This window comes from Ovis aries, chromosome 22, assembly GCF_016772045.2.
Source record: "Ovis aries strain OAR_USU_Benz2616 breed Rambouillet chromosome 22, ARS-UI_Ramb_v3.0, whole genome shotgun sequence".
Taxonomy (NCBI): domain Eukaryota; kingdom Metazoa; phylum Chordata; class Mammalia; order Artiodactyla; family Bovidae; genus Ovis; species Ovis aries.
In genome coordinates, this window is record NC_056075.1 from 50,387,070 (window position 1) to 50,399,103 (window position 12,034).

Below are 12,034 nucleotides of genomic sequence, written 5' to 3' on the forward strand. Positions count from 1 at the left end.
ACTCAAAATGGACCCGAGCCTCAAGCACAAGGGAGAAGGCTACAAAACACTTAGAACAAAAATGAGGGCACAGGCCTGTGGCCTCAAGTGAGGCAACGGCGTCTTAGAAATGACACCAAAAGCACACGAGGAAAGAAAAAGCAGAGACGGAGCTTCATCAGAACCAAAGACTCTGCTGCAGACGGGGCCGCCCTGCAGAGGGCAAACCACAGACCGGAAGAAGGCGCTTGCAGACCATCTTCCTGAGGCACTTGTGTGCAGAAGCGTAAATAAATCACACTTATCAGGCGACAGTAAAAAGTGGAAATAAGGAGTGTTGATTTCAACTCTTTCACATAAAGAGCGCTAAGCCATCGCTCCCAGTCTGACAGCAAGAAAAAAGCTGGCCCAAGGACTCCTGTGATGGTCCAGTGGTTAAGAATCCACCTTCCTGATGAAGGAATGCAGGTCAGAACCCTGGTCGGGAACTAAGATCCCACATGCCACAGGCTGCAACAAATGAGCATTGCAGCTAAGACCCCGCAGTGACAAAGTGTTAGTCACGCAGCCGTGTCCGACTCAATGCCGCCCCGGACTGTAGCCTGCCAGGCTCCTCTGTCCATGGAATTCCCAGGTGAGACTGGAGTGGGTTGCCATGCCTTCCTCCAGGGGATCTTCCCAACCCAGGCATCGAACTCTAGTACCCTGCAATGCAGGCAGATGCTGTACCACTGAGGCACCAGGTAAGTTTAAGACCCAATAGGAATTCCCTGGTGGCCCAGATGGTAGAGTCTGCCTGCAGTGTGGGAGACCTGGGTTTGATCCCTGGGTTGGGAAGATCCCCTGGAGAAGGAAATGGCAGCCCACTCCAGTATTCTCACCTGGAGAATCCCATGAACAGAGGAGCCTGGCGGGCTACAGTCCATGGGGGTTGAAAGAGTTACACGCCTGAGCGACTTCACATCAATTCCTAGGGCCATAATAAAGAAAGCTGGACCAGCCTGCAGTGCCCCCACTGGACACCAGGGGCCACCGTCAGCAGCCCAAGGAATGGGGAGGGGATGGGAGCCCACCTACCCGCTCCCCGAGGAGCCAAGGCTTCCAGGGAGGGCCCTGCACAGAGGAGGAGCTGGCGCCCATCTCTGCCCAGGACCCGGGCATGGGGCTGCACAGGGCCCCCAGGTGTGAGAGCCGCTCCCCAGGGTGTCCTCACAGGCTCCGCTGAGCCCAGGGCAGAGGAACGGTGGCGGGTTTAGTGTCGCCGCTGTGACCCCACCGTCCACTCCTGCAGCCCTAGTTGTCTTGTGAACAGCAGCCGGATCCGGGGGACAGGCCCACGCTGGACCCCCTGCTCCCCGGGGGAACCCCTACTTCCAAGGGCAGGACCGTGGCGGCTGCGACACCTTGCACCGCGTCCCCGGGGTGGGGTCCTGACCCCATTCCTAGGAATGTGAAACGAAGTCTCCAGATGCCACCAGTCAAGTGAATGGGATGGTCATCCTGGACTCGGGGTCCCACCCAGTGTGAGCAGTGTCCTCATGAGAAGAGGCAGACAAATGTACACGTGTACACACACACACACACACACAAATGCACTCACACACACGCGCGTGCACACACGCCTGCACTCACACACACAGAAGTGCAGACATGCCCACAGATGCACACACACACGTGCACACACAAACATGCACACGAGTGTACTCCCCCCCACACACATGCGTTCACACACATGCACACACACGAGTACTCACACACGCACGCACACACACACGTGCAGTCACACATACGAGTACTCACACACAAACACATGCGTTCACACACGAACACACACGAGTACACTCACACGCACACACACGTGCACACACGCCTGCACTCACACATACAGAAGTGCAGACATGCCCACAGATGTACACACGTGCACACACAAACACGCACACGAGTGTACTCCCCCCCCACACACATGCGTTCACACACACGCACACACACAAGTACACTCACACGCACACGCACACACGTGCACACACAAACACGCATACAAGTGTACTCCCCACACAAACACAAACACATGCGTTCACACACGCACACACACGAGTACTCACACACGCACACGTACACACACGCACACACACGTGCACATACAAACATGCACACGAGTGTACCCCCCCACACACAAACACATGTGTTCACACACACGAACACACACACGAGTACACTCACACATATGCACACACACGTGCAGTCACAAACATGCACAGACACGCACAGGCACGGGCACACATGGACACACACGCACGGATGCATACAGACACACGAGTGTACTCACACGCACACACACACAGGTGCACTGGCGTGCACACACCTGCACGTGCACACATGCACACACGCACATGGTGTGCACACACGCAAACACAGGCACACACATACACACACGCGTGCGCACACACGCAGGGAAACGACCCCGAGACCATGGGAGCAGAGCCTGGCACCATGTGACCCTCCAGAGTTGGGCAGGCAGGGGCCTCTGTCCCCCACCACGGAGGAAGGGGTGAGGGGCCGGAGCAGAGGCGGCCGGGTGCCGGGCCGCACTCACCGACGGGCAGCTGTCCCTGCTGCTGTCCCGGGACCTGCTCTTGGCCAGACGCTTCTTCTTCTTGTGCAGCGGCCGCGACTCCAGGATCATCTCCTCCAGCTCGAAGGTGGGGTCGCAGTGCAGGCGGCCTTTCTGTGGAAGATGGCGCTGAGCTGGTGCCCGGCTGCCCTCGCCCGCCCTGGCCACCCCAGGCCCACGGGCTTACGTTGGGCACAAAGCCAGGCTCCACCTTCTTCTCGCTCAGCTCAGCCCACAGCACGCCAGCCAGAGCAGGGGCCGCCCGCATGTCCTGCAGGCTGGACACTCGGTGCTTGGGGTTCACGGTGAGCAGCTGGAACAAGGCCCTGGTCAGCGGCCCCGGCACAGGTCTTGTCTCCCAGTACCCACCAGCAGGCGGCGGCTGCAGCCCGGCTCACTGCTCTCGGTAACTGGCTCAGCGTCACAACAGGACGGGACTAACGCTCACGGGCCCAGGGCGGCCCTGCAGGACTGGCTACCATCACAGCCACCCCTTCCAGGGCGAGTACTGGAGACCCTGGCCGAGGCTTCCCCAGCGCGGTGTGTGGATCCTCCCCACCCCCACCTGGGCCTCTGGGGGCCACTGTGCCCCTGGAGCCACCTGGGCCAGTGTGGACACAGCAGCATGCGGTGAAGGCTGCTTTAGAGCCCCTCTTGGGGGCGGGAGGCCTCCAGGTGCTTGGCCACACTACCAGGGCCAGGGTCTCTGGGCACCGGCCAGGACCTGCCCCCTGGGCCACGCGTGTCCAGCACGCCCCTCCTCGTTTGTCCTGAGGCCTCGGGGCACAGTGTGTCTGAGGCACACCACTCTGAGGAAGGAGCTGGCTGGCTGGCCGGCCGGGGGCTGACCCCGGCCCAGCCCTGGACCGCGGGAGCCGAATACCAGCGGCAACACCACCGCCTCAAGTCTCTACAGGCTGAGTCCCTGGGACTGCTGCAGACGTGTGCTCGTGGCCCGGGACAGGCAGGGGGGTCTGGGGTCTTCTCTGCTTGCTTCTGGTGAGGGGGCTGGCCAGGCCATTGGCAGTGGACAGTGGCCGCCCAACTCCAACAGGACGAGCCGGGCCTGAGCAGGACCAGGCCCCGACCGCCTCCCCGACACACGCTGGGGTGACCTGCCCCGAGCTGGGGCATCAGTGACGGAAGCAGCGCGAGGCTTCGATTAGGTAATAAGGACTGAGAGCCGCTCCAGCACTCACACAGGCCGAGCCGCTACAAGATGAGGAGCCTGGGGCCAGGCCAGGCGGGAAACCGGAGCAGAGACAGACACGCGGCCCGGGATGCAGGAAGCGGCCCCCCGTGCCCAGCCAGCCTCGCCAGGGGCCCCCGCCATGTCCGGCCGGCCGCGCCCTGGGCGGGGCAGGCGCTCACCTTGCGCAGCAGGGCCACCGTCTCCTTGGACCAGGCGGGCGCGTACTGGACACTCACGGTGCTGAAGAGCTGCACCAGCGACTCCGCAGCGCTGCTCGAGTGGATGTCGTAGGGCCTCTGGGCAGGGGAAGCAGCGCTGCAGCGGGCGCCTCCCCGTGACTCGAGGGCGCCCACCCGCCCCGCCCCACCCCAGGGCGGCCCCAGAGAAGAGCCCGGGAAGCCTGCGCCTCAGCCAGGGAGGGAGCTCAGGGCCCCTGTACCTCCCCCTGGCAGAGGGCCTGGCCCCAGGGGACCGGCTGCAGCAGGCAGCGGGGCCGGCCGTCTGAGGGTGCCGTGCCTCGGGGGCCCCCACGAGGGGATGGGAAGGGCAGCTGGGGGCCGATGAGGCTCCAGCCTCCTGGGCTCCAGGACTCGCTGAGACGTGGCCACTGCAGGGAGGGCAGGGGGACCCACCACCTAGGACCCTCAAGGGAAGCTTGGGGGCGGGGTGCAGCCCTGCGGGACGGTCCTCTGCCCACCCAGCCCCCTCCAGCGTGCCGCCTCACTAATGGGGAGGGAGCATGGACATCCCTGAGCCCCAGGGGTGGGGGCAGCCTCAGCTCTCTGGGCCACCCCGGGGGTTCTGGGGGCCTGGCCCTCGGGTCACAGGAGCTCCGTACCCATCCTCGCAGCAGCTCGTAGGCCATCACCCCCACCGACCACCAGTCCACCTCGAAGGAGTAGCCAGTCCCACCATTGACGAAAGACTGGAAGATCTCCGGAGCTTTCCAGGAAAGCAGGAACAGCTGAGCGTCCCCAAACGGCAGTCCCCATGACCCCGACCCCTGCGACCCCAGCCCCCGAGGACTGCAGGCCCCATGGCTGCAGGGTCCGTGAGCACAGTCCCAGTGACCGCAGGGCCCATGACCCCAGCTCCTGGTGACCCCAGCCCCCATGGCCACAGGTCCAGGGCTGGACCAGAGACCAGGCTGTGGCCAGAGCTGGACTGGGAAGCAGCCCTCAGTGGTCAACCTGTCCTTTTCCACAGGCCGCTTGGTTCAATTCCAGGTCCGCAGCCTGATGAGGGAGGTGGGTATGTGTGCTAAGTCATTTCAGTCATGTCTGACTCTCTGCGACCCCGTGGAATGTAGCTCACCAGGCTCCTCTGTCTGTGGGATTCTCCAGGCAAGAATAATGGAGTGGGTTGCCATGACCTCCCCCAGGGAATCTTCCTGACCCAGGAATCGAACCCGCGTTTCTTATGTCTCCTGCATTAGGAGGCAGGTTCTTCACCCCTGGCACCACCTAGGAGGCCCCCGGCAGAGTGCTCTCGTGATCAAACCCACAGCGCACGTCCATCACTTAGAGCCCCCTGCACTGGTCAAGCGGCCTGACCCGTCACCTGCTGCTGCACCTTTAGGGAAGGGACCCGATCCCCCCAGCCACAGGTTGGGGTGGGAGGCCAGTCGGCAGGCTGGCGGGGGTGTGCGGGCCGGGCGGGGCGAGCTCACCCATGTACGGCTTGGTCCCGGCCAGCGCGGTCGCCCTCTCGCCGTCCTTTATGATGGTGGCGATGTTGAAGTCGGTCAGGTGCGCGTGTCCTGTGAGGAAAGAGGACAGTGCAACTGTCTGGGGGGATCATGTCCTGCGGGTGGGGCACCCCCCCGCTCCCCAGCTGAGGCTTTGGCCACTCATGGCCACGGCTCACCTCGCTCATCCAGGAGAATGTTGTCGGGCTTCACATCTCTGTGGAAGGAGCAGGGAGCGGGGAGGTGAGGCCAGAAATCCCGGCAGGGCATGGGGTTCCCACGAGCGGGACCCCAGGAGCCCAGCCCCTCCTCTGCCTGGGCCACCGTGGGAGAGCACCCAGCACTGGTCGGGGAGGGTGCCGGAGCCCAGAACACAGAAGCAGAGCCCCCTCGCCTGGACCGCCGGCGAGGGCCTCTCAGAGCCCCGAGTCTGCCTGCGGCCAAGCCTGGCCTCCCGACCTCCTGGCACTCGGTCAGGAAGCATCCGTGCCCGAACCACGACCAGATCGGCGTCCCCAGGAAGAGCTGCAGAAATCACGGCTGCCACGCTTTGTACCACGTGGAATTTTGTGTTTGGTCCTGCGGACGCAGCTTTACCTTCCTCATCAGCCTTCAGATACTAAAACTAATTTGAATGTGCCCGGGACACGGCAGATGGGCATAAGGGCACCGGCGGGGCAGGGGCGGGAATCCCCCACTTATCAGAGCAGGTGAAGGCAGCCTCTTGCTGGTGAAGGCACCGGCCCCCCGTGCCGGCCTCACCTGCTCAGACATGACGCGCCCCGTGGGGGCCTCATCTGTGCAGCTGAGGAGCTGGCTGGGAGCCGGTGCCTGTGTGCCCAGGTGCCAGGCCTGGGGCAGGCGTGCGGCAAGGGCGGGGCGGGGCACGAGGCGCCCGGGGGCCCGCGAGGACGGCCGCCCCGCCGCGCCCACACACCTGTGGATGATGTGCTGGCCGCGCAGGTAGTCGAGGGCCAGCGCCATCTCGCAGACGTACAGCCTCACCGCGTCCTCCGAGAACTCCACGTTCTGCTGCAGGTGGTAGCGCAGGTCCCCGCCCAGCAGCAGGTCCACCACCATGAACATGTCCTCCTCGTCCTGGAAGGAGTACCTGAGGGCACGGGGCACCTGGCACTCGCTCGGCTGGACGACCGGAGTCACGGCCCCTGCCACATCTGACCAGCCCCCCACACAAGGGCCCTGGACCCAGGGCTGTGCCCACTGGACACTCCCAGTGAGGGTGACGGTGATGACGGTGACGATGGTGACGGTGGTGATGGTGACGGTGATGGTGGTGACGGTGATGACGGTGGTGATGGTGATGGTGGTGGTGACGGTGACTATGGTGACGGTGATGGTGGTCCGTCCGTGCGTGCGTGCGTGCGCATGGGGGCACTTGACGGCTGCTGGCCCCGGGGACGCTGTGAGGGGGCAGGGTGGGGGTGGGCGCCTGGGGCAGGAGAGGCCCCCCCGGCCGCTCACCAGAGGTTCACCAGGAAGACGTGCTCTATCTCCTGCAGGATCTCCAGCTCCCGGAACACGTTGCGGACCTCGTCCCGCTCGATGCACTGCTGCTTGCTCATGTACTTCATGGCGTACATCTTCTGCGTGTCCCGTTTCTGCACGATGCACACCTGGGGGGCGGAGGACGCGTCAGCACCGCCGCTGGCCCGGCAGCTCAGCAGGCGCGACAGGAACCACCGAACTCTGTCTCTGGAGGGACGCGTCTCCTCAAACCACAGCTGAGCACCCAGCCCGTCACAAAGCCCCTCGCCCTGGGGGCCGGGCTGCAGCACGTGGATCTGGGGACACGGTCCAGTCCACGCAGAAGGGAACATGATGCCTGGAGGGGCCGCAGCTCAGGACGCGGGGGCGGGGGCAAGAGGCAGACTCGCCCCTCCAGTCTCCGAGGGAGCACAGCCCTGCAGAGCCCTTGATTTCAGCCCAGATAAACTGAGACTGGGACTCTGGCCCTCAGCAAAGCAAGAATAAATGTGTGCTGTCTTAAGCCACTCAGCGTGTGCTCACTTGTTACAGCAGCCGCTGGAAGTCAACGTGGCCACCCAGTGCTCCAGGCACCCTGAGGGACCCAGACGGGGGCGGGTTACCAGACAGCGCCATCCACTCTGCCACGAAACACTGCCTTCCAAGGGCCAGGGCCGTGACAGACAGCCTGTCACCGAGCCTTCCAGGCCCTGCTGGAACCCAGGCCGGGAGAGAAGCCGGGGCAGGCGGCCACACCCCAAGGCTCCTAAGGGTCCCCCCTACCCAGGAGAACACCCATCTGAGGACAATGAGTCTTTCTGAATCTTTCCTCTCATTTCAGCAAAGTGACCCCTTGGGAGGGCTGGGGTGCTCTCCCCGGAGGCTGCCCTGGCGTGGTGACGCCCACCTGGACCTGCCTGGGGACAGCGCGGGCCTAGCCTCAAGTGCTTTCCTCTCCGGGTCTCCGTGTTCCTGGCCCGCCCGGCCTGAGAATGTCACCCAGGAACGCAGACTGACAGGCAGCAGGCAAGGACCCAGCCCTGTGTGGTTCCATGACTGTGTTGGATAGAGTGCAGCCACGCCAACTGGAAGCCAGATCACCAGAGGGGCAGGTGGGCTGCTAACGGGGGCTCCTGGCCGAGGTCATGGGAGAGGGACCCCAGAGCTTCAGTGGACAAAGGCCCATTCCATGACCATCAGCCTGGCCGAGCCCCCAGGAGCTCTGAAGACCAGAGCCCACCCGGGGGACTGGCGCTGCCTTCGCAGGCCGCCAACCAGGGCGCGAGTCTGGGCCTGCGGTGCAGACGTGAGCCAGAAACACAAGTGAAACCCTGACACTGCTTAGAAGCCAGGCTCCGGCTCCTTGTCGGATGGATGCAGAACACCACATCCTAGAATAACATCAGACCCTGCTCCGGCTGCCAGCCAGGTCCTGATCACGCAGGCCAGCCACGCCATGCCACCGCTTGGTGGACACCACGCCCGACAGCTACGGGTGCGGCCAGGCGGCAGCTCCATCATCGGGTGGGGCTCACGCCCCTGGACCCGCCGCTCGGCCTGATTGTCTGGGTGCAGTGAGACTCTGGGACCAGAGATCCCCCAGCTGCCCACTGGGGGCCTGGGGACTGAGGGGGGCCTCTGGGCACTGAGGTCCGTGGACCCAGAGGGCGCTGCTGGGCTGCTCTTGGCCTCAGCATCCTCGGCCCTGCCTGGTGAGCGGCCCTGCACCCCACGCGGCCAGAAGGACCCGCCTGCTGAGCACCAGGCCTGCCCCAAGAGCAGGAGGCGGTGGAGGGTGCGGGGGGCTGCCACGCGGGAGGGGCAGGAAGAAGCGCAGAAAGGGCGCTGTCTCAGGATGGAGATTTTTCCCCTTAACTTGCTGCATTTTCCAGATTGCCTTTAACAGTGCTGCTGTGAAAGCCAGCTGGAAAGTTCGAAATGAAATAAGGGTAAACAGCATGAACAGCAGCTGACCCTCGCCCCGGTTCCGGCTCCAGAGCCCTTCTCCAGCTGAGGCTCCGTTTGGTTCAGGAAGAGCTACCGTCCGTGGTCCCCGGGCGGTGCAGGCGGAAGTCCCCAGAGCAGCCCGCGCCCTCAGCGAGGGGAGGAGGAGGAACCAGCGCCTGCGGTGAGGACCTCAGCGCTCGGCCAGGAGTCCTCTCCTCCCACCTGGCGGCCCCGCGCACACCTGAGGCCGCCATGGCAGGGCCTGGACGCGCAGCTCTGGGGAGGTCCTTCTTGCCCAGGGCTGCGACACGCCGTCTTCTCCCCAGGAGGGATGCTGGGGGCTGGGCCGAGCACCCTCCACTCTGAGGGCCCCAGCACCGCAGCTCAGCGCACCTCCAAGCCAGAGGGAGGCCGGGACGGACGGAGCGTGAGCGGGACCCAGGCCTCCTGAATCTTTGGGCTCTGTGTTCTGGAATGTTCTCAGCTCATCTTGAATTCTAGCCAAACCCCAAGAGTGCAGAGGTCAGACCTGGCCTCCCCGGGGGTTTCTGGAGCACACAGAAGGACCGTGACCGCAGGGAAGCCTGCAGAGGGGGTCCGGGAGCTGCCCGGAGCGGCGGGGTCTCCATGGGGGCCCCTTGGGAGGGGAAGGCAGAGCTGTTCCCTGGCTCTTCCCATCCAGGCACAGCCTAGGGGGAGGAAGACAGGAGTCAGCGCTGGTCTGTGAGCGTGACTCTCCCTGGGGGTGGGTGTCGGGAGCCCGCCAGCCATCTGTCGACGCACGCTAGCCTGGAACGCTCATGCTATCCTGTCTCTGCGTGACACGGGTCACCTGGAGCCACATGGCCTGTGCCGGTTGTCCCCCCACCCCCTTGCTTGAGCTGGGAAGCCTCCAGCGTGGCCCGTCCAGCAGCACAGATTCAGGACAGACCGGGTTGCATTTGACTCCCTGTCACCCGGCGGTCTCTGCTGTCCTGGACTGACCTGGGAGAAGCCCTTGATCTCAGGGAGGCCTGCATCTCTTGTGCTGTCTCTGGGGATGGTGAGGTCAGAAAAGGCTGGTGGGTTTTAAGCTCATTGGTTTAGAGTCACATTAGAGGAGATATCCATGTAAAGATTTCGCTTCTATTGGGCTTCCCCGGTTGAGCACCGAAGAATTGATGCTTTTGAGCTGTGGTGTTGGAGAAGACTCTTGACAGTCCCTTGGACCTCAAGGAGATCCAACCAGTCCATCCTAGAGGAAATCAGTCCTGAATATTCATTGGAAGGACTGATGCTGAAGCTGAAACTCCAATACTTTGGCCACCTGATGCGAAGAACTGACTCATTGGAAAAGACCCTGATGCTGGGAGGGATTGAAAGTGGGAGAAGGGGGTGACAGAGGATGAAATGGTTGGATGGCATCACTGACTTGATGGACATGAGTCTGAGTAAACTCCGGGAGTTGGTGACGGACAGGGAAGCCTGGCATGCTGCAGTCCATGGGGTTGCAAAGAGTCGGACATGACTGAGTGACTGAACTGAACCAATATTACTTATATGTAAGCTTCCAAAGTTATATAAAATGCCTAGAAATTTTTCAACGTCCTCACAACTGTATGTCAGTCATAATTCCAATTATCATCTGAAATTGTTACATGCAACAGAAAAAAACAAATTTCCATAACTGCATAATTTTTACAATAAACTCATCAGATCTTTGACCACAGTTATTTTTCAGTCTTTAGCCTTTTACAGATGGTTACTGTTTTACTGATCTTTCCTGAAAGCTTTTATAATCAAATGCAGACAAAAATCTTTCATCTTTAAAAAGTTCACGGAAAGGACTCTGATAAAGCCTCTAGAATGCAGGTATCTGGTAACTAAGGCCACACCACTGAACTTGGCGAGCCTGTCTAAACTCTAGCGGGAAAACTGATGGGTCCCTTTTTATTTTTTAGATTTATTTTTGGCTGTGCCGGGTCTTCAGCCGCAGCTGGCGAGGTCTCCGCCACAGCGTCCAGGCTGCACGTCCCAGGGGCCTCTCCTGCTGCGGACCCCGGGCTCCGGGTGAGCAGGCCTCAGCAGATGCCACGCAAGGCTCTCGAGCCGCAGGGTGTGGGCTCAGCGGCCCAGCACCTGTGGGGTCTCAGACCCCGCCCAGGGAGGGAACCAGCGTCCCATGCACTGGAAGGTGGGCCACCAGGGAAGTCCCCTGATGGGTTCTGAAAACCGCTGATCTGCGATTAAGGAAAACGAGAATTAATTACACAGGCCTACACGAATCCTGAAGACGCTTATCATCTTTATGACTTTCTGTTTGAAGCATTGCTGGTCCTTTAATGCGTGCTTTCCAGGCTTATTATTTTTCTCTTTCTCTTAGGCTATTAGCTTTCAGCAATCTGGAAAATTACACCTTTGTAAACAGAACCGAGACATTCATCTTCTCTCCCAATCTGTTCCCTCTACAATTGAGAAACTCGTATTAAATATCCTGTTTTCGTGAAAATACAGTTATTTTATGAGGTCAGTAGAATATGTCCTCCTATTTAATTGAAAACGCTGGTCATGTTGCCAGGCTTTGGCTGGCGTGTCATTTTGTAAAATGATGTAGCGGTTCTCTGGGTTTTTTCACCGTGAGAATTTCTGCTGCAAGCAGAGACAGTTGGCCATAATATAACTTTGCCATAAAAGATAAAATAATAACAAGAGGGACATTTGAAGGGACTTAATGAAACATGAAACTTAACAGCAAAAATTTTTAAGAATTTTAATCTGAAAATAAAAATACAAAAAAATAGGGGCTTTCCTGGTGGTCCAGTGGTTGGGATACCTCGCTTCCAGGGCAGGGGGAACAGGTTTGATCTCTAGTTGGGGAACTAAGACCCTATATGCCTGTGGGGCTAAAAAAAAACCTGAACTCATTAAACGTGTGTAGATTCATGATCACAGTGTGTTTGGGTGTCTTAGAGAATGTGATGACACTTCTAAAGTCAACTGACCATTAAGGATTCAGGATTTAACGCTGGATGTAAATTTACGGTCTTAAAAATTGAGATTTCCCTGGAATTCAAATGATCAGACAAAGGACGCTGCTGTCATCAATATAAGGAGCGTACATGACTTGTGGCGCACATCTGGGTTACGTGGAAAT

At 60.6% G+C, this 12,034-nt stretch overlaps 1 protein-coding gene across 9 annotated transcripts in view; it reads right to left on the reverse strand.

Annotated features, from left to right (window-relative positions):
* STK32C (serine/threonine kinase 32C) overlaps window positions 1–12,034 on the reverse strand; it is a 72,728-nt gene that overhangs the window by 5,943 nt on the left and 54,751 nt on the right. For 4 of the 9 annotated variants that reach the window (XM_042238911.2, XM_027960323.2, XM_042238910.1 and 1 more), the window contains exons 3-10: window positions 6,952–7,103; window positions 6,407–6,580; window positions 5,649–5,686; window positions 5,452–5,541; window positions 4,621–4,724; window positions 3,962–4,078; window positions 2,778–2,903; window positions 2,573–2,704 (exon numbers count right to left, since the gene is read on the reverse strand). In XM_042238911.2, the coding sequence (XP_042094845.1) occupies window positions 2,573–2,704; window positions 2,778–2,903; window positions 3,962–4,078; window positions 4,621–4,724; window positions 5,452–5,541; window positions 5,649–5,686; window positions 6,407–6,580; window positions 6,952–7,070 (900 nt within the window). In that variant the 5' untranslated portion in view covers window positions 7,071–7,103. Of the gene's footprint in view, window positions 1–294; window positions 950–2,572; window positions 2,705–2,777; window positions 2,904–3,961; window positions 4,079–4,620; window positions 4,725–5,451; window positions 5,542–5,648; window positions 5,687–6,406; window positions 6,581–6,951; window positions 7,104–12,034 lie in introns of those variants that run through there. The other 5 variants (XR_009598073.1, XR_009598074.1, XM_060404862.1 and 2 more) reach the window with 5 other exon arrangements.